This window comes from Lepidochelys kempii, chromosome 1, assembly GCF_965140285.1.
Source record: "Lepidochelys kempii isolate rLepKem1 chromosome 1, rLepKem1.hap1, whole genome shotgun sequence".
Taxonomy (NCBI): Eukaryota; Metazoa; Chordata; order Testudines; family Cheloniidae; genus Lepidochelys; species Lepidochelys kempii.
The window spans coordinates 281,569,640-281,595,388 of NC_136380.1; the positions used below are offsets into that span (position 1 = coordinate 281,569,640).

Consider the following 25,749-nt stretch of genomic DNA (forward strand, 5'->3'; position numbering starts at 1 on the left):
TCTAATAATAAATCATAAGGATCGATTTAGTCTGTATCACAAGGGTGATCTCAGTGCCTGTGCTTTCTGAGCCAATGGAAATCCAGTATGTTATAAGGTGGGCATATTACTACAATTCTGAACACCCTGCTGCCATGGCAGTAGGGTAGCAGGAATGATATTCTGTCTGTTTTGCCAGGTGGAAAAGTGCCACACAGACAGCTGTCATTAAGGGAAAGGGGGAAGAGGCAAACAGCTGTAGAGTGTGACTAAATTCAAGATGGGTGTTGGAGGATAAGCTGGAATGAGAGGAAGGAAGGCTGAGAGGCCTGCACAGGGGAAAACAGACACATTTAAAGACAAAGAAAGTGTATTTACCTGAAATTGTGATGCAGCTCTAGATTTGGTGATGAAGTAACCCCTTGGTTCATTGTTCCAATAATATAGGGACTAAAAAGAGAAAAGTAATACATTTAGTAGGAAGCTTCACTGCCACAGAATCCATCCAGGAGCCTGTTCAGAAAATATTCTTTATTTTTATCTTGCCTGGAGCCATCTTTGACAAAAGAAAGTGCAGATGCTGTTTGGTCTCAAATTCCAATGATTTCTGGCCAGACTTATTTTTAGTATATTTGTTCTTGCTTTTTTTTTTTCCTTTTCACACTTATATTTTACTAGTGGTCATAAGCACTAAAAATAAATGAAGCAAAACACTGCTCATATACCTCATTATCTGTGGCCTGTTTAGTGGTTTTACTTCCAGGAACCAGTGAATCTTAGGAGCACTGAGCCATAATACACAAATATTTTATGAAGGGAAGCCCTTACCACAGGCACTTTTATAGCAGAAATAGCCTGATTAATTAACTTTTCCACTCTTCTACAGCCAGGTAAATGTTTGGTTCACAGTATAGCTGTTGGAAACAGGAGGTCTACCACAAAAACAGCAGCTACCGTATAGCATACTCCATGGGTCCATCCTGTATCCAGGAAAACACCTTATGGATAACTACCATCATACATCTGTTGTTACCCTCCCACAGGCTCTGGGATCTTCTGGAACTAATGTGCCTGTGTTCCATGACACAGATGTGTTCTACAGCAGTGGAAGGGGTTAAGATCCTGATTCAGCAAAGAATTTAAGCACATGCTTAACTTTAAGCATACATTTAAATGTCATTGAAGTCAGTGGGCATTAAAATATGCTTTAAGTGAAGTACACACAAGTGCTTGGCTGAATAGGGATAGAATTACTCACATATTTAAAGTTAAGCACATGCTTAAGTACTTTGCTGAACCGCGATATGAGTTACAAGGGTTCCTTATAACATATTTCATCATATCACACTAATAAAGAGCTTTCAATTGTTTTAATCACAGAAGGCAGGGGAATTAAGACCTGCTACTTACCATGTATTATATTTACAATTGAGGAAACCATTGAAGATATCACTCAAAGAACCAATATGGTGGAGGTTATCAAGAATTATTACTACAGGGAGATCAGCACCCTTGTTGTCAGCACTGCACTGCTCAGCCAGGTTAGCTAGATACTGACGCAGATCCTTCAGCAAAAGAAAACAAATAAAACAGGAGAGTAAAATGCATTTAGTCATTTAGTAGGGGGGAGATTTTCAAAGGCACAAAGGGGAATTAAGAAATTTCCCCCATAGCTTATATCTCAACTGAGTTCCCATAACCCTAAAGACTTGTTTCTCAGCCAGGGCAAAACTAAAGTTTCAGCTGTATATAGAGAAAAACATATACCTGACATGGTATAGTGAAAACGAAAATGTAGGTAAGTCTCACTAAAGGTAAGGTAATAAAGTTTGTGTCCTGCTATCCTGAGGATACATTTCTCAGCAATCCAGTAATAAAAGACTCTATATTACATTACCAAAAGGCTGAGCTCTTTAGTTCACGTATCAGTCCCCCACTTTTAGGAACACCAAATTAACCCAATTAAAACAATAGATTGTTATCTCATCTAGTTCACTGATCCCATTCCCTCAGATTTCTGCCCATCATCTTCATCCCCTCACAGACCACCTGTTGAACCCTTTGGGGCGGCTATGTCACATGCCACAATAAAGTGTATTGCTTACGTTTATTTCTCTCTGACAGCCAGCTACCTGGGGAGTAATGGTGGATTTGGGGTTGGGGAAGAATGGTCTGTAATCATGACAATTTATTTTGCTCTTGATGGTTTATTGTTCCTCAGTCTCCTGGCTAGTCCAGCTTTTTAGCTGTCCCTTGTGTGCAATCTACAGTATAGCAGACAGCACAGCAATGAGAGCAGGGTTCAACCTGCACTTTCTTAGGATAGGGATTTTTCATTTCCCGCATCACTCAGAATTTGCCTCAGTGATTTCACAATAGCGGTACACGGTCTCTCAACAATCCTTGTTGTGAATCCCTGGCACTTTGGACAGAAATCTCATTCTCATTATACTAGAACATTTCCTGGCTCAGTGATAGCAAAATCATTTTTTGAAAGTAGAAACATGTTATTTGTTGCATTGGGAAAGTTCTTGTTTGGTTGCATAAATATGTTAGGCTGTTTCCGACGAGGTGCCTTGGGGGAAAATCATGAGTTTCTTCATAGTTTAGCTCTGTAGCACCATCTGTATTGTTCAAGCACACACGACAAGGATTTATTTTTTTCTTTATTACAAACTAAGAGATTTACTTGTCAAATAATCTTAGCACAAAATAAAGAAAAAAATGAAAGGAAAATACACACATACACTTGCCAGTGAGCCAGCAAAGCAATGTTTTTGTGACTCACTCACATGATATATTCTCTCTATATATAATTCTGATAAATGTGAGCACTTCTCTGTCAGAGTGAATGATATCACAAATCATTTGCATAAAGGGAATGAAAATAGGTGTTTATGATGGAATAGTTCTCTTATCCCCTCTATGGTCTGTGTGGACTTTCTTCTCAATCTATGCTAACAGTGCTATATGCTCATCACAAAACTCTAAGCAAAGACATTGATTTTCTGATCTTTTTTTGGGTACCAATCAATTTACACACCCTGTTTAGGGTAATAGGTGGCTTGTGAGTTACTTGTGGGTAATATGGTTATCCCCTCAATACCTTGGCAACCTGAGGTAATAGTTCATTCGACCTGCATGTTCTCTGAAGCATGGGCTAAATATTGTATTATCAGCACCACAACTGTAGATTTCAGGAGAAAACAGCAGCAACCAGAACCTATATAGTGCTAAGCAAGGGATTGAACCCAAGTGCTAATCCAGTGCCCTGTGCACTAGATCACCCTTCCTACTCCCATCCAGTAATTTTGGGCAACCATTTTCACTGTCAAAATGCAAGTCAGACTAGCACTAGATTGTACAGCTAATGTATTCAGAGAGAGAAGTTACTGGAAGTCCATGGACTAGAGTTAAAATGGCATTTTATTCTGCCTTTATCATCTTGTGAAGTGGAAGTCCGACAAGTACCCCAAAATTCATCTCTTCCACACACGATGCACTATTCAGATTACAGAGAGTTGTGGCTGCATGTTTCACTCTGATTAGAGGTTCCATCTCTATAGGAAACCACAAAACCAGGGAATAGAGCAATGTGTAAATTAGCAGGACTAACTCTTGCTCATTACTACAAATCAGGCAACAAATTAGTCATTTTTAATTGTAACTTACCTTGCTTGATTTGTGATCTACATTAAAAGTAGCAATTGCATCCTCAGTTTTTTTCCTGCCCGATTTAGTTATTATGTATTCAGCCAGTCTGTTGGCTAAATAGGTCTTTCCAGTGCCACTGGGTCCTGACAGGATGATTCTGTGATGCTCCATCAATAAATTAAAGTACCGTTGGGTAATTGGCTTAGGAATTAGTGTATCAAACACAAAACTGTCCAAACTGTTTTCTTCCACTCCTGGGAATAAAAGAAAAAAGGAACTTGTCTCCATTCAAGGTGATGTCTAAAATAAGCATAAAATCAGCATGGTGTCTGCTGACATCCATGCCATGCTGAGAGCAGGTAAATTCTCCTATCTAATAATTCTATCTTCTCCAGGGTTTGAATACAGTTGGAATTGCACAGATACTTCCTAAGGGACAAAAAGATAAAACAGCACCAGCACCACCACCACGAGTAGCTGGGCGGGAGTAACAAAATCAAAGTAAATGTGAAGAGAAGGCTCAGTGAGGCAGAGACGTGCGTTTCAAACATTAAAGGCATTTAAGATAAAAAGGTTGAAGTGACAGCAACAAGGGTTACCAGCAGAAAGATATCACATCAAATGATGCAAAGTCCTTTTGAAGGCCCCCAACATAGAAAAAATGTACAGCTCTTTGAAATATTTAAAGTCCCTATTGTGGAGCAGGATGGCTTAGAAACATTTCTGAATGAGATGCTTGAATTTTGTCCCGGGTCACTATTAAAGCCATTTGTCCTTTGCTGTGACTTTAAAGTCAGTGAGAGAAAAAGAGAAATATTTTTTGTATTATTTAATATTTATACTTCAAAGCACCAAGATGCCTGAATGTGCTAAGTACTATACAAACACATACAAAGAACTTACATGACAAGTGACTTCCTGTGCTGGACACGGGGTGAAAAAAGGTCAGGTTTAAATGATAAATAGGGGGGTTGGGAGGGATATAACAAAGAAGAGAAAAATATCTGAAAAACATAGTTGTGGTTTTACCTTTCAGGTTCACGGTGATGATGTTATTATCTCCAACCAGATATCCACAAGGCAGCAGTTCAGGCACTTCCAGGCTCTGGGCTCTGATTAAATCCCCTATACAGTAGCTAGCAATACAATCGGAGCTTAAACCCAGGCTAGTAGCTGGATCCACTCGGAAGATATATTCCTAAAATTATACATACATACAAGATGTAAAAGCATGCATGGTCATCTCATGTGAGACAAGCTATTAAAACACATACTTTAGTGTAGGTGGAGTCCCATTTAAAGAAGACTCAGATCTATGCATTACAGAGCAGCATATATAAACTTAAAAAAGAGCAAAAGCGTTAACTTAAGCTATATGAAAAAAATGAATTACGCAAGTCAAAACTAAGCAAGGAGATTTATGGGAGACAAAGAATATGGAATTAACTGATCCACCGAATTTTAAATGCCCCACCTTAAAGAGACGTCTAATTACTCCATCTAAAACGTCCCATTTGGTTTTCCCGCTAACCCCAATGGATCCTATCAAATATGCCTGCATCTTTTGATCCTATAAAGAGAAAGAGAGAGCATTCACAAACTGGACTAAAATTGGAGGAGGAGTTTGCCACCCACATTAAAGATCTCTAAGATACAATGCTAAAACTTATAATTAACACATAAAAATAGGTATAAGTAATGTTAAGGTTGACACTTCAGTCTTACTTCATGCCATTGTCCACCCATTATTTTAATTATATTGTTGTATATGTGGAAATAAAGTACATTATATAGATTACAGTGCTCTAAGGTTTCTCCTGTATTTAGGGTTACATGCATGAGTTAAACATCAATGGTTGGCCTTTGCTTCATGGGGTAGTACAAAGCTGCCTTATCGCAGGGCAGAATCTGGGCCTAGCACTATAAAAATATTGAATTGTGACCAAGTAAGCGCCTATCCCTTCACACTGAGTCACTTAACTTCAAAGTAGTCAAATTGATTTCTTTTCTTTAAGAAATCTATGGTTGAAACTATATTATAAATTTTTGACTTTGAGCTAATACTTTTAGCTTAGTTGTTTGGGACCATCTGTGCAAAAGTGATGTAGACTTGTGGTGGCACCTGAGCGATAAAAATAAAGTAAGACTCACTGTATACAAATACAGGTTACATTATATTAAAAAGATTTTTGGAATACAAAACATGAGATCATGAGAATATGATTCAAAATTGATTAACTCAGACATCTCAATTTTGTCCACGTGAGGAGCATACTTGCAACTTGCCAAGGGCTATACTTACATTACAATGACCACCACTTTTAACAGAAGCCCATCTGAAGAGACTACAGGTCCCAGTATGCAATACTCCAATTTAAAGTGAGTCAGACTAGTAGTCTGTCTGAGCTAGGGTGACCAGATAGCAAGTGTGAAAAATCAGGACAGCAGGTGTGGGGTGATTGGCAATTATATAAGAAAAAGCCCCAAATACTGGGACTGTCCCTATAAAATTGGGACATCTGGTCACCCTAGTCTGAGCCTTCATAAAAGCAGCAATAGGCCATAATGCAGAAGATTTGGGGACTGCATTTGATCATGCCTGGATTAGATAAAAATATAGGGAAAAAGGATTTTAAAAAAGGGTGTATGTTGAATGTTTGACTTTCAGTCCCTGACTGAAAAAAGTGAAAATAGCTCAGCTATAGTGGTGGTATTTACTATATCTGTGATTCTAGGACTTCAGGAAAATGAATGTACCTCAGATCGACCATAGCCCTTACTTATGGTGACTATAATTTTAACACTGTGGCCTTCTTTGGGGTGGGCTCCATCTGTGACATCATCCAGTAAAATATCTACAACACAAGAAGCAAACATATTTTATAGAATGTGATTAAACTGAGAAGCGATATAAGCTTTGTTTTACTTGTTATTTTAATGTTTGCTGCAAGGTCTTTTAGTAAGAAAGGCTGCTATCACAACAATCTATCACAACAATCTGTAGTATGATCGCTTTAATTGCTACTTACTTCTCCTCCATGGCTGTTGGAAATGAAAAAGTAATGATTTGTCAGCTGGTGAAGGCAATTGTTCCTAATAAGCTTTGGTTGTGTATATCCTGAGATAAGGACCTATACATTCAGTTACTTACAATACATTTTTTTCTTTGCTTTCCTTACTGGAGTGTGTTCAAAACTACCACGGATCCATGTGACAACCTAGTTTAAACCTCATATTATGTAGAAACATAATCTTTGGATATCCACCTTGCCCTTTAAAATGCTGTCAGTTGAAAAATAGAAAATCCTGAAGCCAAAACTCTTGCTGTAAGCCCATTGGGTTTTACCTTCCCTTCCCAACAGACTTTACCTTACACCTATGAAGCATATTTACTTGGAAAAGTCCCTCTTTCCTCATGATGCAGCTTCTAAAGCTGCATTCCCTTCTTGTTCTTTTCATGTCATCAACTTCCTTGATCAGAAGGAAGAACTTGCCCAGGAAACTGCTTTGTATTCAGTCTGGACTCACTCGGTGTCCGGCCACTTCTCTGACGATGGGATTGCAATGTAGGACTTCACAAGGTCTTGGAGATAGAGAGAATCTCCAACAGACATCTGTTTTTTGAGCTCCTTCAACAGGGCTCCTGCATAATATTCCTGCAAGGAATCCAAACTGCCCTTTCCCCACAAAGATTTTTTAGCATAGCATGAAAGCTTCCACTCTTGGGGGCTTTTCATTAACTGTCTGAATAATTCAAAATCTCCATTCTTCCCCATCATAGCTTGCCTTGCCAATGGAGCAGACTCCAGTTAGGGCTTCATTAGTCTCACGTGTTGCAACCCCCAAGCACACTTAACTGGACCACTGCTCCAGAGCGTCTGGTTAATAACCTGTTGGTTTCTACAACAGTCCTAGAAGATTTGATGGTGGAAACTTCACACACTTGCAAGCTCCCTGCTGCCATAGCAAAATGATAGGCATTGTTTAGATTGGAATGGGTACATGTTTGAATGGGATTTTCCTCTCCTCTGTATGTCCTTAGACTTGTTAGTTCTTATAATCAGAAGTAATCAGCTTGCATACTAGAAGAGCACGCATAAATAACACACACAGAATTATACACAGTCTACAGTGTTTTTTTGTTGTTATTGTTGGTTTTTTCCTGTACCTGACTTAATAGAACTCTAGATTTAGTCAGAACCAAGAGATCTGGAGCTGCAATTTCAGGATCTTTTCATGAAAAGGTTTCTAAATTTAATACTATTGAACAGACTACTGCTCTGGTATTAGGGGCTTCCTCCCATAGAGTTGGGGGGGGGGGAGGGGGAAGCATAATAAGACTTTTCCTCCCAGGTACTGAATGAATGTGTTTGTAGTAGAAAAAACACATCGTGCCTTGTCCAGGGACAACACAGTCTCATCCATTCAGTGAGTTAATCCAGGCAACAAAAGGGCTGGCGTGTAAAGAAAAACATGCTGATTTTCATATAAAATATAAAATTAAACCAGAAGAGAGGCTCAAATACCCATGTAATCAATGACTGGAAAGATACTGTGACTGACTGCCAACTCAAATTATTGTCAGGCAGGTTGGCACATCCCCAGCTGTAGTATTGCCCAGACTCCATCTATAATTATTAGCCACACTGTTATTGCTTCCAGAGATTGCATTATACTTTCTACAGATGTGCATTACTGATGGTTTCTCTGCTTCTGCTATGCTCATCCTTCTAACAGTTGAGACAGTACTCCTGTTTCTTGGCCACTGTATGCAATGAGTGCAGAAGAATTACATTGGGGAGATTGGGATTATCTATTCTCAGACACTATGGTATTGTATAATGTGGGAATATTCAGAACCTAAATCCTGGTTGCTTTTCTACATGGGGATTACCACAGAAGTCAATAAGAGGATTTAGTGAGCAGAGCAGGATTTGGCACTACAGTAAGTGGTAAATGGGTTGATCTGGACCCGACTGTATATGGAAAGAAAAAAAGGTCATCTTAACCTAGACTACATATCAGTATTCCACAACAAATTATTAGAATCTAATTCTGAACAGTGTTCACTTTCCTTCCTGATTGCAGAAATGGTGCATTCTTAAGGAATCTGCAGGAAATGAACAATACAATATTCTGCAGATAAAAGGGAACGTTTCAGCAACTACTCTCACATTTGTCCCACAAAGATGCATATTTCAGCAGTTCTTTGGCACCTGTTCTACAATGGTGCCCTTCTTATCAAATATCAAGCTGTAGCATACAAAAATCAAAGAGAAACATTGCTAGGAGCTAGGAACATACTGTGTGTAGGATAAATAATCTGATATTGCTATTCTCTGACTTCTAAAGCCAAATTTTCAAAAGAGATCACCAAAACTGTTTGTGATATCCATGTGCAAACACCCATTAGCACATGCAGATCTGAGGTTTATGCATACAAATCAATGCATGTGTAGTTTCAGAAGGCACATTTGAAATATGGACCTTTAAGAAGATAAAAATGAAAGAAAAATACATTCATGTTAATCATGTGTGTGTATATATGTATATATATATATATATATATATATATATATGTATTATTCACCTGACGTAACAGAGTCTGTGATATTCAAGTTGTTCAAAGAAAGCCCTAATGATTGCCGTGATGAAGAAGAGGATGTGCTGCTTGAAGACTCAGAAGATGGTCGAGCCAGCTTCCCGGTATTTCCGGTCTCTGCCTTTAAGCGATCATTTTCAGCTTTCAGTATCTCTATTTCATTCTAAAACAAAAAGAAATCAGTATAGAAACATGGGAGATTTTTGTCTCTGAAAACCACTGAGCACTGGGTGGTTGTTCAGGCAACTTGCTGCTCACCAGCAAGAGCTAACTGATTGAGCAGCTCTGTAGCAGCATGCAACAATATATCAACAGTACAATACAATTAGCAGAAACTGGATTCCCTTCAGTGCTGAAATGGGAGGGGGGGAATGCTAAAAGCTCCTTTTACTCTTGCATCAATATCACCGCTGATCAACACAATGTTCAAGTCCTTGTGTTTACTACAGGTCTGACATATTGCACTTGGAATTTTCACTCCAGAAAGCCATTTTACTTTGTCAAATATCTTATATAATAGTTATTTCATTTAAGTGGTTACTAAAATCTCAGCTAGATAATGCTGCTAAAGTCACAGAAGACTACCGTTGCCACTAGAAGTACATTGAATCAATGACGTCACCAAGGAGATACGAAATTAAAACCAAACAATAAAAATAAGATAGTTTAACTGTTTCATAACCCTTGTTGACATCAGACACAGTTTTTGATCATCCCAACATGGTATTGTTCACATAAGAGCCAAAAAAACCCACTTTTGATGAAAACATATAGTGACAGATGAATCAGAACAGTCAGGATTTTTTTGTTAGCTAAATCCTCCGAGGTGCCGAGAGATTATCGAGTTTACAATAATCAAATGAAAACTTAGCCTGAGCACAGCCTGGTACCAGCTAAATCTAGCTTTTAGACGCTTCATGAAACACAGTACACAGCAACTGCTTATTCCTGGAGATGGCATTGCAGATCAGATTTAATTCCATATTCACCCACACTCTGCTAAGTGTCTGAAACTTTCATAAAGGCTCTTCAACCACATTTTAAGAGTAAAAACATAAAGGATAGCAATCCTCCCCACACCCCCAATGAAAGAAACCAAACAAGCAAAGAATGGTGGGAAGTGAAGAGAAGGGGTCAAACATGTAAAAAATGCCAGCAAGTACATAAAGGCACCTGGGTTCACATCTGGAACAGGGCTCCAGTGAAATGAGTCATGTGATATCAAACCCTTCCCCATCATATATGAAATTATTAATTGCACCCATTTGCCCAGCTGAGCCACATTAGAATGATGGGCAATGAGAAAGCTGTGTTGGGAAGGTTTTAGGGTGCTCTGAGTGTGCACAGTATAGTGCTATACAACTTATTTTCCCCTCCCCTCCCAGAAACACCATGTGGGCTGGAGAGCCCAGGAAGGTTTCCCTTTTAAGAATGCTCTAGGAAGGAGAAACATGGCAACAACAGTGATTGCCAGGAGCATCAGGGGACTGGGGACTAGCCAAGCACTGTCCCAACCCTGTGCAGTCATGTGACCACAGCAAACCATTCCATCCATCCTAGGAGCACACCTGGGCTGGAGCCCTCCTCAGAATTTCATTTCAGGTTCCAGACTCTGTGAGCTGGTTTTTGCACTTCGGAGACTGAATGTTCAGATGATGTGTAGGAATGGGAAGGTGCAGCTAGGATTGAACACAGATAGGCCCTAAATCAGCAGGGCTCTGTGGTGAAGACTGCCGCTACGAGCTCCAGAGATAGATCCTGTAATGGCAGGAGCAGCCAGCATGCTTCCAAACCCCCAGGACTCTTCCAGTGAATGCAGTCACCTTTCTGAATTTCCCCTTTCTTCACAGAATAAGGTCTCATGCAGATGGAAGGGGAGTTTGTCAGCAGGCAGAGGTTGGGAAGATGCAGGCTGAGAAGCTGGGTTGAGGAAGGACATGAGAGGGGGTCATGGGTAATAATTAAACAAGAATTTTAGCGGGCTAGTAAAAACAAATTGTTTGGGTTTGTGGAGAAGAGTTGGGTCAGGAACTAATGAGTCCAGTAGAGGGAATAGTTCATGTACATAAAAATAATAATGCCTTCCTCCCCCCCTTGAGTTAACAAGCTGTGTAACAATCAGCTTCCTGATCTCTTTGATTGTCTGTCATATCTCTTCTTCCCACCCAAGCCTTTTAGATTGTAAAAGCCTTAGGGAAGGGATTATGTTTTCCTGTGTATCTGCAACACACATTTTGATTGCTAGTGTAATATAAATGATGAGAATTAATATTATCATTATAGTGTCTAGAGTTATCAAGCCTGTCGCTAGGAAGTGCTATCAATCTCTCATGTTCCTGTGTTCCAACATTTCTCTACATAAACAAAATAAAATAATGGGAACGAGTAAAAACCAAACAAGCATGCTTTATGTGAGCACTGCCCTACTTACTTATGCCACTGCACTGACCTGCATGCGGTTCATGGCTTCACGAATCTGATCAAGATGGTGTGCGGAGCTGAGGGCCTCGAGACGAATGTCTGTTAACTTTAGCTCTTTTTCCCTTAGCTCACTCTTTAGCTGCAGAATAATTTCAGCCTCTGCCTCTGTGCACTCACATATCCTAAAGAGGAGAAGGAAAATAGGCAGGAGATTAAAGGAAGCATCTCTCCTACAAGCAGTGTCGTTATTACATATCAAAGAACAGAAAATGGCTGCTGCTGGTAAAACCTAGGAATGGAGAGAGAATTTTATGAAAGCAATATGAAGAGGTTCAAACTGCAAAATAATAATAAAGAAAAAAAGGTAAAATGTCCAGATGAAATGATCATTTCTTTTTTTTATCTTTCAAATTTAGTTAGTTTCCTGTGGTGGAAAAAAAAGATGTAAAAACTGAGTATGTACAAAAACCTAGAAAATTTTTTTACATGCTTGGTTTTTAAAATGTGGAATGGCTGTATTTTCAAATGGCTTGAACTATATTTCTCAGCTGTGCCACTTTTTCTGTGCAAAGGCTATGATTTCCCCAGGTAGCAGTGATCAAAAAGGAGCTATGGTGGTAAAATTAAACTATTGGTACATACTATTTATTAGACACCCATAGTGTGCTTTGTGCTGTGCAATACACAAAAATATAGCCCCTACCCTTATGATCTAACAGACAGTCCCTGCAGGGGCTGTCATATTTACCTATAGTCACCGTATTATAATACATGGTTTCTCAAATACTGCAGTTATTTACTTATACATATAATAGGGTAAATATGTAACTGTGGCTAAATGTTGATTTTTACAGTGGAGACCATTGCATAGTGCGGTTACAGAGACAGAAGCATTTCACTTGACTTTGTCTAGTGAACCCCAGTAGCTACCTGATTCTTATTCTACAACAGTACAATTCGCCTCACCTGTTAGGTAGAACACCATGTTCCAGAACCCATTAGCTATCTTAATTAAATCCAGTCCATGACATAGAACTGTCAGAAAATGGAACAACAAGTTTCTGCCACACTTCAGCACCAGTCAATGCTTGCAGTCAATTTCCTCTGATGTTATTTTGCTTTTATTACTTCTTCTAAATAGTTAATGTTTATAAAATACTTTAAAGAGGAAAAGCACTACATAATCAGTATTACTATAGCTAGTAGTATGCAAACATGAAAGAGAGGTCAGCTTTCAATTGCCAGAATGCATGCAAATGCATTTTGGGAAAGAAAATGACACACTCTTCAGGTTAGCACTTGGATATAGCAATTCCATGCCTCACACTCCTTTTTACCGGGATCTATGCTTGTATATCACATGACCATTTCGCCTTTTCTTTGGTGCCCAGATTACAGATGACCTGCATATACACACATTAGACAGACAGAAGCAAGCGGAGGAAAGAAAAGGTTTAGAACATGAGACTCAGGTCAGAAAAATTAAAAAGAAACCGCTGCAAAGGAAAGAAGATATAGTTCATCGCATGTAAAAACATTAAATGGCAAATTAAAGAAGGGAAAATGTCAGACTTTAGCCTGACTATATTAACACCATGTACCAGTATTTTATATATGAGAAAAAGAGATAAAGACTCATATTACAACTTACTAGGCCATTCCCCTTCACTCAATCACTGCAGCCACCATCACCACTGAACTGATGAGGGGTTTTGCATGTGTGGGAATACTAAAAGAGATATTGACCTACCAGAAGGCTAACTTTACTTCAAAGCTAATGGGGGAATTGTGCAACCTCTTAAAAATCAAGGCCTTGAAGACACTGGTCTACCACCCCCAGACAGATGGGCTGGTGGATCACTTCAGTAAGACACTGAAAGAGATGCTTAGGAAATTTGTGACCTTGGATCACCATCACTGGGGTTAGTAACTTCCACACCCCTTTCTGCCATCCATGAAGTGCCACAGGCACTGACAGGGTTCTCACCATTCGAACTACTATATGGGAGACAGCCATGCAGGATCACAGACCACCACCACGAGAAAGCCAATTTGGTACAGTATGTGATCCACCTGATGGAGAATTTGGAAACACTGAGGGCTTTTGCTAAAGAAAACCTACTGAAATCCCAACAGAATCAGAAACGGACCTGCAACCAAAGGGCCAGGATGTGAGAATTTGGGGCTAGGTATAGGGTATTATTGTTGCTATTGACCTCAGATTCAAAGTGACTGACCAAGTGGCAGGATCCATCTGAGGTGGAAAGAAGGGTGTAAGGGACCAGGGTGTAGGCGGTCACAGCTGGGCTGATGTCTGCCCGCCAGGGACAGAAGTCGCCAGGCCAGAGTTAGAGGAGTCTCAAGGCCAAGCTCCATAAACAAGAGTCAGGCTTGAAGTCAGGCTGGAGTGAGAAACTGGAGATCACAGGCAATACCAGGTTAGGATCATGAGGCAGTAGTCAGAGTCAAAATCAGGCTGGAGTCAGAGACTAGAGTTCAGGAGACAAGGTAATGTCTGGCATAGTAACAGGCCAAGATCTGTGTGGTTGCCCAGACAACTTCCTGGACAGACCTTGGGGTTAAGTAGGGACACTTGTCCAATCAGAGGGCCACAGGGTACTGTCACTCTGGGTTTCATGAGTGGTACTTTCTGCGGCACCTGTTCTCCACAGTGCTCCCTGTACGTGCTTCTACAGGGCTTTCCAGTGGCACTATGGAAATATCAACCACCCCAGGCTCTGCAGATCCAGGTTCTAGTCCCTGGGTCCTTACAAAGGGTGGGGGTGATCAATTATGATATCTACCAGCCAGGGAGAGAAAATAAATGCAAATATATCAAGTGAAACTGCTAAAGGCTTGGGGGGACCAAGAAGGCCTTCTCATAGCACCTTTTCCCCTACAAAAACTCATTAGATCACCTGCAAGCACCATGATGCAGGACCAATACCATTGGAGGGAGAACTCCAGCCTGAACAGAAACAACAATTATGATAGCTGATTGAAGCCTTCTCCTCAGTATTCTCGGTGCTGCCTGGAGGCGCCTACCATCACACGGACACCAAAATGAGGGAAAAGGTCAAAGAAAGCTTTTGACCACTTCCATAGAAAATTTGAGAGATAGTCCATCAAGAACTGCAGGCCATGGTGAACTCAGGGGCGGCTGAAGAATCCCACACTGAGTGGATACTCATAATACTTGTGCCAAAACTCAATAGGTCAACACAGATCTGCATTGATTTCCAGAGTGAATATTGAAATTCAGTGAGTACCCATGCCTAGATAGACGAATTGCTGAACAGGCTAGGAGCTGCCAAATACATACCTGCTTTTGATCTAACAAAATGTTATCATCAGATTCCTTTGAAAACTAAATCACCAGAGAAGACTGCATTTTCCACCCCTTTTGGTATCTACTACTTTAAGACCATGCTACCTTCCAACGCCTAATGAACTAGTTACCCATGGACGTTAAACTGTGGCATCCAGCAAAGATATTGTCATTTCTAGCAATGAGTGGAACGATCACCTAAAACAAATTACCGCATCACTGCAAGCCCTCAGAGAGGCAGGACTAACGGACAACTCTGCCCAATGTAGACTGGCCAGCGGGGAGGTAACTTACCTCCACTATATGGTAGGTGGCAGGTGTCTGAAGCCGCAGATTGGTAAAGTACAACCTTGTACCAATGCCCCATGCCAACCACCAAAAAAGCAAGTGTTTCGCTTCCTGGGCCTTGCCAGCTATTATAGACTCTTTGTATCAAGTTTTGCCACCATTGTGGCCCCCTGGCAAATCTGATAAAAGACACAAGCCCTAAGAAAATTCAGTGATCTGAAGCCTGCAACAAGGCATTCAAGATGCTGAAAGGTCAGCTAAGTTGGGAACCAGTTCTCTCAAGTACAGACTTTTCCAAGATGATTCATACTGCAGACTGACACTTCGGATGTGATTCTTGGGGCAGTACTTTTGCAGGTCTCTGAAGGGGAAGCACATCCCATTCTTTACCTTAGCAGGAAGCTGTTTTCCCAAGAATCCTACTCTGTCACTGAGAAGGAGACCCTGGTCATGCAGTGGATCATAGGTGCCTTATGATATTATTTGTTGGGGAATCCTTTCCTTTTAGTAATAGACCACACACCCCTCCAGTGGCTGAACTTGATGAAAGATACCAACCCTAGGATCATGCAATGGTAGTTTTTCTTGCTGCCCTATAGTTTCCAAGTAATTCACCAAGCAGCAAGGGACCATAAGAACATGGAGTTTTTTTCATGGGTAGGGGAAGAATAAGGGATCCATAATGGTACCCTGGCACTGAACTTGAGGTGGAGAGCATGTGATGGGGTATACATACCCTGTACCAGAACTGAAGGGGGTAAAGAGCAATTCTGGGCCCAGATGACCCCACCCAGCCACCCCCCATCCACACTGGAGAGTATGGTTGAGCTGGAGGCAGAGCACAAAAGGGAGCCAGACAGCGCAGAAGCAGCTTGATAGGGCTGGAGTTTGGTGGAGAGGAAGGGCCCAGGCACCCCTACCAACTCCCCTCCTTACAAAGGGCACAAAAACCCTCACTTCCAGACTCTCCCTTGAGGGAGGAAGAAGAGGGTAAAGACTTTTAGAACCCCACAGCTTCGACTGGACAGCCGCAGGGGTCAACAAATGGACTGAAGGGCCTCCCCCCAGTCATGAAGGCAGGGGACCCCATATCTTCCTTGGGATTCAGTCAGCCCGAGGAGAGATGAGACTGACTGGTGATCTGACAAGCGGGTCTAGTCAACACCCACCCAAAAAGCAGACCAAAACAGGGTGTGATTTTGGCCCAGGAGAAATATTGGAGGTGGGGTGAGCAGAGGCCTAGCACCCTAACCAGCAATGCCATCAGCGATTATCATCCATCCCAGGGCTCTTCAGTTTAGCACAGAAAAGAGTAACATAATCCAATGGCTAAGAGTTGAAGCTGGACAAATTCAGACTGGCAATAAGGTGTAAAATTTTAAGAGTGAGAGTAATTAACCACTGGAACAATTTACAAAGGATTGTGGTGAATTCTCCCTTACTGACAATTTTAAAGCCAAGATTGGATGCTTTTCTAAGAGATCTGCTCTCGGAATCATTTTGGGGAAGTTCTATGGTCTGTGTTATACAGGAGATCAGACTGATGATCACAATGGTCTCTCCTGGCCTTGGACTCTATTAATTGTTCTAAATGGTGCATTCAGTGAGTTTAGAAATGAAGGGAGGAGAGCAGATGGAATGGTAGTTAAAAAAGAAAGGAAGTCAAGGGTGTTTTTTTGAGGTTGGGGGATTCTTGACTATGCCTTTTTCTTTGTGGAGAAAAAGCCAGCATAAAGGGAGGTAGATACAGGGAGAGGTGCTGAGAGTAGAGGTAGGTACAGGTAGTAGAGACAATAAGCAAGTGAGATTGGTGACAGAGACAGAGGGAAAGAATAAAATGGCACTGGTGAGGAAAGGTGGTGGGAGAGAGGACGAGGGAAGGGAGGGAGGGAAGCCAAAGTTAAGCTTCCCTTTTACAAGTCAGCTACTTTGTGTGTGTGGAGGAGGGTGCAGCAGAAGCGGAGGATTTCAGGAGGGAGTCAAAGTGACTAAGTGGCTGGTGTTGGGGATGTAGGCGTCAGAGTGGAGAAGAACTGGCGGCGAAGAGAACAAACGTGTAGTGAAGGGTGTCCAGCAGCTCATGGGATGTTCTCAGAAGGGGAGATGGGAAGGAGCCAGGGGGATGGTACATGACAGCAACATAGATGGGGAGAGTGTTGTCTGATGAAGCATTGTTCAAAGGAGATGGTGGAGCAGAACACTGCAAGGAAGACTGAGAAAAGCCCAATGCCCTCAACACAGCCATCTGAGGATGACTTAACATAAGGGGTGTGAGAGGAGAAGGAGGAGGGGCTGTACTATAAGACAGCGCTGCTGCAGAAACAGTGGTTAAATGGGGGGGAGGGGTACAGGTTTTTGTCAGAACCAGGAGATGATGGATGGAGAGAGAGAGAGCTATGAAAAGGTTGCAGATGTTGGTGATCGTTTCTGAGGTAGAACTGGCCAGGCTTAAGGAGGTCTGTTTCACAGTCCAGATATTTGATAAGTGCAGCTAGTACAGAAAGAGAGACTTACGCAGACGCTGACTGTGATGGTTTCAATGACAATGTTCCACAGTCCCCTGAGTTGTGGGGCAATTTGGGTGATGATGGAAGAGATGAATCGGTGAGTTCTTCTATGTCGGAATGTGAGGAAGGAGGCTTGGTGGACTTTTTCTTTCCAAAGGCCTGTTTGAATGAGCTTCTTAGCTGGAGAAAAGAGAAAGAGAGAAAAATTACTTCCCTTGCCTCTCTGGATTTGTGCAGCTTCTATTTTGAGGAGTTAGTTTGCAGATGCCATCCTAGCCACTGCCTGAGGTCAGTATATAGAAGCAAGGTATTAACATATGCAACACAGTATCTCTAAAGATATGATACAGTGTTTTTTTTATTAATTCAGCGCAGCACAAACTGAATGCTATGGAAAAAGTGCAGGATCAAGTGCTTTGGCTAAGGGGGGTGCTCATTTAAAACCATGAACCTCCTGTGGAATTCCATTTCCATGGCATTCCCTTCAAGGTGACTGGTTTTAAATAACCACTTTGTTTCTAGAATACAGGCAGACATTGCTGATATCAAATGCTAAAAGTATAAGACAAAATCCAATTGATGTGGTTTGTTAATTTATTTTTCTATTAAGAGTTTGAACTGGAGAACTATTCAAACATGTAATTTGCTACAATTAGGATCAGAAGCAAGAGAATTTAAGCTGTGATATAAGTTTTGCCCTTTTGTTTACTGTTGAGAAGAACATTAGCTGAAAGGTAGGTATTTTTTTATTGCCATTGTGTTTAAAGTAGCAAGTTCTTCATATATACAAGCATTGCCTTTTCTTGCTAGAAGCTCTTATCCATTATTGAAAAGGGACAGAATAGCCAAAGAGCCATTTATTTCAGGAACCAAGAGGACAACAGTTTTGTTTGCAATGAATTTTCACATTGTAATTAGTCCATTCGTTGATAGAGTAGTCTATTCAGAAGAGTAACTGATATTAGGAAAAATTGTGCTTTTCCTCAGAAAATTGCTCTTGTTAAAATTGTATGAAGCTTGATGACAAACTGATCCCTCTACAAAACAGTAAGGCACTTAAGCACTTTACTTCAATGGTATAATTGGAGAGTGGGGAGTGTGACCACTAATCAAAGAAATATTATTTAAGTTCTTTCCAGCTCATGATCTTTAACAAGAAAGAAATGGATTTTGGCTACACTCCCCCTTTCTACATTTTAAACTTTGAGATTAAAATGAATAGAGACAAACTGAGAAGACATACAGGATAATCTGTTTTTAGAAGGTACAAAAGCCTACTGCCAAAATGAATAGCAATCATGCCAAGATAGGGTTCTTTATAAATGCATGCCAAATTTTCCATGGTTTATATTCACCTCACTTCCTCTAGAGTTCACCTTGCAGAAACATGAAAGAGTGGGGAATTACAAATCAAGGGAATGAAGGCTGATGAGTATTTTAAAATATTACCTGCATAAACATTTTTTAAACAACAAAAACATATTTTTTATTATGTATAGAAAATATTTCAATAAAACTTTCATACTGTGTGATATCTTTGTGATTTGTTTGATTAAAAAGCTTTATTTCTCTAAACATTGTATCTTTTTCACTCTTCGAACTATTAATAGATTTCAGCTCATTGTTTGGTAACAATTTTTAAGTGAATCCATTTTACTAAAGAAAATTAAAACAGTGTTATCAAAGCCCAGTCATTTGTTTAATCATAGCAGCTATTTTAATGTTATAATTTTGTTTTAAATTGATCCTGACTGATGTAAATAATTTCCCACTGGTAATCAACAATTTTTGGCTTGCCAGGAACATCACAGTGTGACTTTGTATAAACTGCTCCATATCTCTCTGGCTCCACAAGAATATTGTAGATGAAATGGGCCATTATGCTATTCAGGAACGAGGAAGCTACATAATATCTAGGTGATGGGTTTAAACCTGCTGAGCACATACCCAGTTTTTCTTTTTCTTTTTCTTGGAGTCAGCATCATTACTGCTGCCAATGCTAGAATGGCTTGTGGCACTGTTGATGCTGGAAACACTTTCTGAGGAATGTTGTCGTCTTATACGCAAATCTAAAAAAAAAGAAGATACTGTATAAACCATCTGTTCATCCATGCTATGGACTCTAGTTTCAATATAATAAGTCATACCTACATTTATGCAGCACCTTCTTTCTCTAAAGGAGCCCAAATACACATACTATATGTAACAGGCATTGATGTTTTTTCTAGCCCTGATTCAACAAGGTATTTCAGCATGTGAATAGTCCCATTGAAGTTAAAGGGCTACTCGCATGCATAAAGCCAGGCACAAGTTTAAGCATCTTATTAAATAGGGGGCTCTCACTGAGGTGCCAATCCCGGACAGCAATCCGTGCAAGTGGACCCTTATATTTAAGCAGATCCTTGTCCAGGATTGGGGGCCTAACTATGTTACAGTTCAGTTGCTTAAATAATTTTCAAAGCACTGACTTACTTCTTACAGAGCTGTTGTCTGAAGGGTCTGGACACTGTTTGACCCTTGGCTGAATTGGATTTTGAAGCAAGATTCTACTCCCTGACATGTCACCCTGGGAATCAGCAACCAGTAGTTTATTGAAAATAAAATATAATAAAAGACCTGGAAGGTGAAGGATATTGGAAGTGGAATATAGGTCAGTGAAGCTTTTGGTTTTATTATTTTTTTAAGTCTCTAATAGCCATATCCTAATCACCAGAAAACATACTCCTTGCATACACCCCAAAATACTGGGAGGAACTACTTTTTAAAGGAATTATTCAGAAGTGCCACTTTCTAGAATTAAGCTACATTGTATTGAAGACATTTAGTAAAAAGGTCTTGGGATAGTTGCTCATAAATTATGCTACTTATAAAAAAATGATCAATGACATTTACAAAAAGTCACCTTCCTTATCATTCTTTCTTCTCTGGTTATTCCTTTTTTGACTGTTGATTAACAACATGAATGATCCTGCACACCTTTGCAATATATGGTTTGTTATGTGAAGTCCTGGACATGTTTTATACCCACAGGTGTACTGAAAGGGTTAACTTTCAGCACTCAGCAACTGATTCCTGACCATACAAATTTGAGAAGTCAGGGCTCCAAGAACTGTGTGGCACATAGGTGATGCATGTGAGTTTTTCAGCTGTGGAAACACCACAAATATGACAAACACTGACTCCAGAATTCTCTCATCCTTGCCACAAATACTGTCCTCAAAATAACAGAAAACCAGCAGCTTTGCTCTTCTCTGGGGAACAAATTAGTACTTATTTGGACAGTGACAAAAACATACCTTTGTGGGCATGATCAGGGCCATTCAAAGCTCCCTGAATAGCAGCTTGGGCAGCAGAATTTTGGGCTTTCAGCATTTCAATGGTTTCTCTTAGTTCTATAAGCTCAGATTCCTGTGGGAACAGCCAAGAGAGTTTCAAAATATATAACAAAGGAAAAATGTTTTTCCACAATAAAAAAAAATTATAAGACATCAGTGATCAAACTGAAGTCAGTGGGCTCTCACAAGGGTAAAATTACGTCCCAGATAGACTATATAGTTTCTTTCAAAAATAATATATTCAGCTAACATACTCTCATTTGCATTTATGTAACTTCAAATGCTGTGTAATAATGATGAAGTATTAAGAATTTTTAAATCAAGATTAAAGGAGTACTTGTGGCACCTTAGAGACTAACCAATTTATTTGAGCATGAGCTTTCGTGAGCTACAGCTCACTTCATCAGATGCATAAAGTGGAAAGTACAGTGAGGAGATTTTTTATATATACACACAGACCATGAAAAAATATACATTATAAGGAGAGTGATCACTTAAGATGAGCTATTACCAGCGGGGGGTGGGTGGTGGTGGGTGGGGGGAGGAGGAATAAACAAGGGGAAATAGTTCCACTGTTCCTCAGACGTTCTTGTTAACTCCTGGAAATGTGCTGGAAATGGCCCACCTTGATTATCACTTCAAAAGGTTTTCTCTCCCCCCACCCCACTCTCCTGCTGGTAATAGCTCATCTTAAGCGATCACTCTCCTTACAATGTATATTTTTGCATGGTCTGTGTATATATATAAAAAATCTCCTCACTGTACTTTCCACTTTATGCATCAGATGAAGTGAGCTGTAGCTCACGAAAGCTTATGCTCAAATAAATTGGTTAGTCTCTAAGGTGCCACAAGTACTCCTTTTCTTTTTGCGAATACAGACTAACACGGCTGCTACTCTGAAATAAATCAAGATTGGATGTTTTTCTAAAAGATACATTCTAGGAATTATTTTGAGGAAGTTCTATGGCCTGTGCTACACAAGAGGTCACATGATAGTCCCTTTCTGGCCTTAGAATCTATGAATCTTATGAAAGAAAAATAAAATATTTCAGCACTAAAGGTTGATCTAAGAAAGGCTCTTCTCTGAACATTCATTACGACATTCAAAGTCATTATGTAGCCTAAAGCAGATCAAATATTCTCTTCTACACCCCTTAACTTGAAAGATGATTCTTTAATGGATGAATTCCATCCTCAATTTGTATATCATTATCAAAAACTCTAAACTGTACGTAAAATGTTAAGCACAAAAACCTGCTCTACAACAATAGCTACGCAATTTACAGAGTAACATTGTTCCACTTCCATGCCACAAATTCCACACTGGAATGCAGAGTCAATTTTAATTAAAAATAGTTCTTTTACTGCTGCATTAAGAATCAATCCTTCTAACTCTCATTTTATATAATAAGGATTAAAGCTGCTAAAGGAATTTAACCTCAGTGGCAGAGGAAAGAGGAGAAGGAGCAAAACATGCTTTCAAGTCTCTGGGAAAATGAGTTTACTTATGAGCTGATTTGTTTCAATGTCAGCATTTTAATCTCTTCTGGATAGGGGGCCTGCTGAGGGAAACTAGACTTAGAAAAGATTTTTAAATATTTAAATATTTTAAATTTTTAAATATTGTTTTTAACATAAAATGTTTGAGAACTTTTTGTTTAATATAAAAAAAAGTAGCAAAAATGCTTTTTATCATGAGATACTTATGGGCTGGTTTTGCCACCCTTACTCACTGAGAGTAGTTCCTAACTCAGCAAGCAGTTCCACTTAATCAAAAGGAGGCCACACAGTGAACCACTACTCACATTGACTTCAGCGGAGCTACTTGTGTGAATAATTGCTTATCAGCAGGCAAAGGATTCAGTCTGGCCCAATGGGAGCACTTGCTGAGTAACAGGCTACTCAACATAAGGAAGGGTAGCAGAATTCTGGGAGCTCCAACTTGCAAGGTTCTGAGCACCCTGCTGCCAATCCAGCAATGTATTGAAGTGCATGGTTTACTTTAAGACTGTGAGTAGCCTGCTGTAGTTAGTGGGAATACTCAAATACTTAAAGTTAAGGAAATGCTTTGCTGGATGAGGTCATGATGCTCAGCAAATGGCAGAACTGGGCCCTATAACTGCAGCTCCTTTAACTGGGACCATGCATCTGATTACATATACTAGGTATTAGGTTTGGATATTTCTTCCCCTCTAAATAGCAAAATCAAAACCAAATCTGTTAGACAACAGTTTGGTCACATTTCACAGACACTTTCAACAGGTTCATTTTTCTATACTTAAAATCCTTTCTTTTGCCAATTTTTTAGTATTCTGACAATGTTGTCGGATTGGGATGAAATACTCCGATTGTTTATGATGAGCTTTTGTTGAAGAATCTTTCCATATGGATTAAACCAAGAGTCACAAATGTTTTAATTAAAATCTGGAAATGAAAGATTTTATCTTCAAACCATACTGTGATTTTGTTAGGGTAATCTGATGTGGCACAATTTAATTCTTATAGAGCTTTATGAAGATTTGATCAAATGGCCAGGAAAGAAAGATGTGTCTGTCTTGTTGTCACAGCTGTCCTTTCTTTCGATATTTTTTTTTAAATTTAAACACAAACCCTAAAATAATCTGCTATGTTCCACATTCAAGTGCCTGCTTTTGTAAGCATACCTTTTGTTCAGCTGTCATTGTTAGGCTCTGCAGTCGGCCGGTCATATTTCCTAAGCTCTTTTCAAAAGCTGCTACTAGATGAGCCTGTGAAAGAAACAGAAGAAAAACATCTGAAATGTCGGTAGGGTATGAAATGGACTGAGCAAAGCTTCCATGGTACATAACGTATAATTCATGTGTTTTGGCTGGTCTAATAAAATCTGTAATCTGTAGCACTCAGTACTACTTGCTTTCTCCCACCTCACCCCAACTGCCACAGCATTTTCCACTTTTCCAGACTCAGTTTTATCTTCTCCAACTCTTTAGTTGCAGCCTTCAAAATTTAAGTATGATTTGCTCTTCTTGTGACTCTGGGCAATAGAACTTCCCCCCTGACATTATTCTTTCCCATTACTGAAAATAACAACAGAAGGACTCATGCACTCGAATTTTAAAAAAAGTTCTAAGCTGTCAGGGTCCCAGATACAAAGCTCGTCTAGAAGAGTCCATTGAACCAGACTATGGGAAGTGTCTAGATACTGTCATGATGACCTTTTAAGATATTATTACTTTATCTATTTCTCTGATACAGCAACACTCTTCAGAAAGTGTCAGACATTGCAGAGAGCCATAATATAATCTTATTCCTACTGGTCTTTATAGTGGGTTGAGTCTGCATATATATCGCTTGTGTTGTTTTAATATAAAGGCACTGATTTCTTTGAAGTTAGATGTCTGCATTTTTCAATGATGCAACAAACAGAAATTGAAATTCAGCAATGCTTTGTTTTACAATATTTCATTCAAATTTTCTAAGAATACCCAGCACAGACTATATTCAAGAAGTATTAGGCTAGACACACTCATTAGTTGTTATGTATTTATTTGTTTATATGAAGAGTCAATTGTCATGGCATCTAAAATGTTACAGCTATTAAACCACCAAGGAATTGCAGGAAAAACGTGTCAGTGATGTTATTAACTTTTTATGGCTGTAAGAGTCACTTAGAAGGAGAAAAAGTGTGTTCATGCTTACAGTATCAGAAAATATTCAAATGGAGGGATTTCTCTCTAAGAGTTTGTAAGAGGGCAATGGACTGCTATTTTAATGGAGCTCTGTAGGATTCACAAAATCCACAGGTCGCCTTGCTTAACTTATTTTTTTCTGGGGGATTGACGCTTAACTTACACATACTGGCAAAGAAGAGAAAAAGGCAGGAGGAACTTGACAAGATGAGAGAGGATGAACAAGATATGGTTAAAGGACAGAGGTTCTTTTACAAAATGTGAATTCATTGCTCTGAAAAGTACCTAGTTTAAAACAGTATAAAATTTGTCAAAGGGGAGAGCACTCCTGAATCAAATATATAGGATGCTGGTGGGGAATTGAGAATACAGTACATGCTAGAATTATGGAATCTCTTGTCACAAAATCAAATAGTAAAAATGACTATAGGCAAAGTTTTCAAATTTAGGCACCTGTACTGTGTTTCCAAAACATGCACACCCAAAGTAGGCATTGTGGATGCAAAGAGGTTAACTGTGCTTGCTCAAGCACCCATTTATGTGCAAAATTAACTCTTTGGTGCATACAAACATATATGCTACTCAACAGCTTTTGCAGATGCAAGTTCTAATTCTTTTGTGAGCACAGTTATTAATGTTGTTCAAATGTATTCAGGTGTACTTAGTTGTTCCCAAAATCTTCTAGATATTGTCCAAGCACACAGAAATAAATAATTGTGCCCTGAATAGTGTACAATCTAAAAAAGATTAAGGCAGAATAATGGTGGGGGAAGAGGATACAACACAGAAGATTTTGTTTGGCCCATGTCAAGGCATGCTGTTGGGAGGTGAAAGGAACCTCCCATCCCCTCGCTCAGCATATTATTTCTCATAGATGGAAGGATATTATGCACATGAGACTGGCCATATTCAGAACTGTTTTTTAACGCTGTAAATAGTTTTGAACACATTTTAGAGTGATGTAAAG

The 25,749-nt window shown here is 39.7% G+C and overlaps 1 protein-coding gene across 11 annotated transcripts in view; it reads right to left on the bottom strand.

Moving 5' to 3' along the window:
- The window catches only part of NAV3 (neuron navigator 3), an 846,806-nt gene that overhangs the window by 60,117 nt on the left and 760,940 nt on the right, over window positions 1–25,749 (bottom strand). For 8 of the 11 annotated variants that reach the window (XM_078851117.1, XM_078851118.1, XM_073327696.2 and 5 more), the window contains 13 exons: window positions 23,778–23,861; window positions 21,076–21,187; window positions 19,727–19,848; window positions 19,135–19,155; window positions 17,787–17,959; window positions 11,685–11,838; window positions 9,224–9,398; window positions 6,391–6,488; window positions 5,108–5,203; window positions 4,663–4,831; window positions 3,652–3,887; window positions 1,390–1,544; window positions 358–429 (listed from right to left, as the gene is read on the bottom strand). In XM_078851117.1, the coding sequence (XP_078707243.1) occupies window positions 358–429; window positions 1,390–1,544; window positions 3,652–3,887; window positions 4,663–4,831; window positions 5,108–5,203; window positions 6,391–6,488; window positions 9,224–9,398; window positions 11,685–11,838; window positions 17,787–17,959; window positions 19,135–19,155; window positions 19,727–19,848; window positions 21,076–21,187; window positions 23,778–23,861 (1,667 nt within the window). The remainder of the gene's footprint in view (window positions 1–357; window positions 430–1,389; window positions 1,545–3,651; window positions 3,888–4,662; window positions 4,832–5,107; window positions 5,204–6,390; window positions 6,489–9,223; window positions 9,399–11,684; window positions 11,839–17,786; window positions 17,960–19,134; window positions 19,156–19,726; window positions 19,849–21,075; window positions 21,188–23,777; window positions 23,862–25,749) is intronic. The other 3 variants (XM_078851116.1, XM_073327698.2, XM_078851123.1) reach the window with 1 other exon arrangement.